Source organism: Triticum urartu, chromosome 2 (genome assembly GCF_003073215.2).
Source record: "Triticum urartu cultivar G1812 chromosome 2, Tu2.1, whole genome shotgun sequence".
Lineage (NCBI taxonomy): Eukaryota > Viridiplantae > Streptophyta > Magnoliopsida > Poales > Poaceae > Triticum > Triticum urartu.
Window position 1 is genome coordinate 60,391,577 of NC_053023.1, and position 3,946 is coordinate 60,395,522.

A 3,946-nucleotide genomic window follows, 5' to 3' on the forward strand; every position below is an offset into this window, starting at 1 on the left:
TCTTCACATGTACATTATCACGATATGGACGGTATGCTTCAAAGCATATAACCTCTAGATGCTCATCTTGCACTTGCACGTCAAAAATGATGACTATCACCACTTGATGTCACATAGGCTACTTGAAATATTCCTTTTGATGCAAGCCCATGAGAAACACCTAACCCATATAGGCATAACAAACACATAACATGAGTTAGTTCACAAAGAACAATTCATAATTACTTACCATACCAATAGATCACTTGAGCCCACGCGGTACAATGTTTGCGCTTGTGAGTTGACCATCTAGGTACAATATTTGAGTTTCATATTGGTCAACCAACATCTTTATTTCATGCCCCATCTTTGTTTCTTGAAACCATAACTTGAATTCTTCCCTTAAATTATTCTCTCTCAAGTTGCCGATCTTTATAAGCCCTAGTATATGTCAACCTTTGAGATCCTCCAATGAACCCCACCTTGAACATATTTAGTCAGACATAGCAGTTAATCTGGATGGCAAGGATGGGGCAGGGATCGGCAACACCCTGAAGGTGGTTAAGAAATACGGTCATTTCCATGAGGACGCCATCCAACACACTTCTGCAAGATTGTCTTTTTACCAAAATGGGAGTATTTGCAGATTCCCTGTGTCTTCAACAAGCACCTCGTCCCCGTCCCAACATCATTCACGCTAGCGATGAATAAGGCCTGCACATGGAAGGTCACTCTTGAGAAGGGTTGGGCCACCTTCTGTGTAGCTCATATGGTCATGATCGAATGGTTGGGCTGCCTTCTGTGTAGCTCATGTGGTCAAGATCAGGTTCCTTCTCACTTTCAAGCTGGTGAGTCCCACGAACTTGAAGGTGATCGTTTTCAATGACGAGGTGTTGAGGTGGTGGCCAAGTGCAAGCCGCACCACAAAGCATTGACATGGATGCTAAGGGTGCTTAGTGTTATCTCTGCTATCTTATCTCTACTTTTTTTTAGTCCTTATTCAAAACTTTCTGGTACTATTATGTTAGTAATGTTATGAACACATCTGTTAGTACTATTTTGACAAAGCATGGTTATGGTTTATTCCTAGCTAACGGTTTATGATGTGACTATTATGTTGTTGTTGTGTGTGTGTTGGTAACATCACCACGACACCACCCCACCCTGTGTTGTGTGTAAACCAGACAACAATACTTTGTATCTGAGTAGAACATGCAGGCAAGCAAGCATCGGTGCCTATGCTACTACTCAGCCAGACTGGCGGGGATGAAGCCAATCAAACTATATGTAAAACATGATTTTTTTTTACTTGTATTCACTCAGTCTAGGTCGGGCCACGGATACAAAGGGCCCAAAATAGATGTATGTAACCAAACGTGCCCTCGGGTGATCATCGGGTGAAGAAGCTGGCCGACCAATGAAAATGGAATAGCGGCAGGATATTCCTCCTCGTTTATGACAGGCAGGGAAGAGAGTGTGTGAGGACAAGGATGCACGGGAGACGAGAGACCTAGCGCGGGAGAGAAGGGGATCTCTCGGGAATCTTCCCGTGCCCGGCTCCGTCGGTCCAGCGTGCCGTGTCGTCGGCCCCGCCGGGATCGAGATTCCGCATCGCCCCGGCGGATCCGCGGCATCCTCCTGTCTGTCCGCCCGCCCGCCCGCGTGCCCCGTGTCCTCTCCCCGCCGGTCGTCGGCCTTATCCCCGCCCACCCACTCGAGTAAACAACCCTGCATGCAGCCCCACACCCCGCCCCGCACAACGGAATGGGAATCCCCTCCCCGAATATCCTGCCCGTCTCCATCCACCCATCACTCCGCCTTCCCTCCCCGCGTACGAATATACGCGACGCCCCGACGACGATTCCTTTCCTTCCTTCTCTTTCCATCTTCCTCACCTTCCCCGTCCCGTTCCCCCCCTCCTCTCTCTATCTTCCTGGTTCTTTCCGTGCGGATCAATCCATCCATCCGACGAGAGCTGCGGAGATGGAGATGGATGTGCCGCCGGCGCAGGCGGACCGCGACGGCGCCCGGCGCCGGCTCCGGGACTACCTGCTCGCGCTCGAGGAGGAGCGCCGCAAGATCCACGTCTTCCAGCGGGAGCTCCCCCTCTGCCTCGACCTCGTCACCCAGAGTACGTCCGCCTTCGCCATCAGCTCGACGTTGGCTAGCTCGATCTAATTAAGGAGTACGTAGGCGCGCGTGTCTCTGTGTGATCCTGTGATGTGTCTGCAGCAATCGAGGGGATGAAGAGCCAGATGGGCGGCGCCGCCAGCGAGGAGACGGTGAGCGACCACGGCGGGCCCGTGCTCGAGGAGTTCATCCCGCTCAAGCCCAGCCTGTCCCTGTCCTCTTCCGACGACGAGACTAGCACCCACGCCGCCGTGGCGCCGGTCTCCAACGCTAAGGCCGAGACGCCGCCGCCCACGCCGGAGACCAAGAAGGCGATGCCGGACTGGCTCCAGTCCGCGCAGCTTTCTTCGGCCTGGAGTGAGCCCCAGCAATCATCATCTCTTCAAAAGGTTGCTAAAATCTAAATACATATTGCTGTGTTTCTCTTTATCTACTTTATTTAAAAGATAAATAAATTTGCTGATGCTGTGATGCATCTACCGATGAACTCTACTAGGTGCTGCCATGCAGACCGGTGGCCCTGAACGCCACCAGGACCGGGGGAGCGTTCCACCCCTTCGAGAAGGAGAAGCAGCCCGAGCCTGAGCTGCCGGCCTCCTCAACCACGGCACCGGCAAGCTCCGCGTTGGTCGGGGACAGCGGCGACAAGGCCACCAGCGACACTGAGGTGCACGACAAGGACAGTAAGGATGCCACTGAGAAAGACACAGACAAAGACAAAGACAAAGAGGGGCAGTCGCAGCCGCCTAATAACCGGAAGCCACGGCGGTGCTGGGCGCCGGAGCTCCACCGCCGGTTCCTGCAAGCACTGCAGCAGCTGGGCGGCTCCCACGGTTGGTTCCCTTTCCCTCACCAGATTGGTTACTTATTTTGCGATAGATATCCCACCAGCTCACAAACACCTCATCAAAAATCAAAGTTGCCTAACAACAAAATTTGATTGGTGCCGTACACAAGCAGTGGCGACACCAAAGCAGATCCGGGAGCTGATGAAGGTCGACGGCCTCACCAACGACGAGGTCAAGAGCCATCTGCAGGTCAGTCGGTGCTTCTTGATGAGATCATCTTGCTTAATTAGTGCTCTTAATTAGACATCATGGAGTCTGACCTCACATTTGTTGCATTGGGTTTCAGAAGTATCGTCTGCACACGTCAAGGCGGCCGAGCTCCACGGCCCAGAGCGGCGGCGCCCCCGCAACTCAGCCCACGCCGCAGTTCTTCGTGGTGGGCAGCTGCATCTGGGTACCCCAGCAGGAGTATGCCGCTGCTGCCGCCGCCGCCGCCGCGGCAGCAGCAGAAGCAACCAATGTTGCGCCGGGAAGCGCGAACCAAGTATACGCTCCGACGGCGACGCTGCCAACAGGGCCGAAGCCACACTTAGAAAAGCAGTCGAGCAGGCAATCGGAAGGGCCGAGGAGCGGCGTCAACTCGGACTCGGACAACCCAACTACATCGTCGTCGTCGTCGCAAGCCACATCTGCAGGGCATCCTTAGTGTACGTACGTATAACCTTGGTTGTTTTGGGATCTAGTACTACTTACATAGCTCGGAGAAACACAGAGTCTATAATTAAGGTCACATTTTACAGTAAGGTGCGCCACATTATTTGCTGATGTAGAGAAGAGAGAATACTTACTGCTGTTATGCCTTGTGGGCAGGCCAAGCTTAAGGTGACCCATGCATATAGCTTGAGTTTTGCCACAAGCTTTGCCATGCAGGTTGTAAAGGGTAGTTTGTTTTGCACCGTGGAGCTCACCACCTTTTGTGATCCCGGTGTAGGCCCTTCGATAGGGACATGTATATCGTATACTGACAATAGTACATCCAGCTTTGAGTA

The 3,946-nt window shown here is 52.7% G+C and overlaps 1 protein-coding gene across 1 annotated transcript; it reads left to right on the top strand.

Moving 5' to 3' along the window:
- The first annotated feature begins 1,737 nt into the window (after positions 1-1,737).
- LOC125535744 (transcription factor NIGT1-like) lies at positions 1,738-3,946 on the top strand. Its single transcript, XM_048698817.1, has 5 exons — positions 1,738-2,110; positions 2,212-2,498; positions 2,606-2,942; positions 3,070-3,146; positions 3,244-3,946. Exons 1-5 carry the CDS (start codon positions 1,744-1,746, stop codon positions 3,601-3,603), a joined length of 1,428 nt encoding a protein of 475 aa, XP_048554774.1. The 5' UTR covers positions 1,738-1,743; the 3' UTR covers positions 3,604-3,946.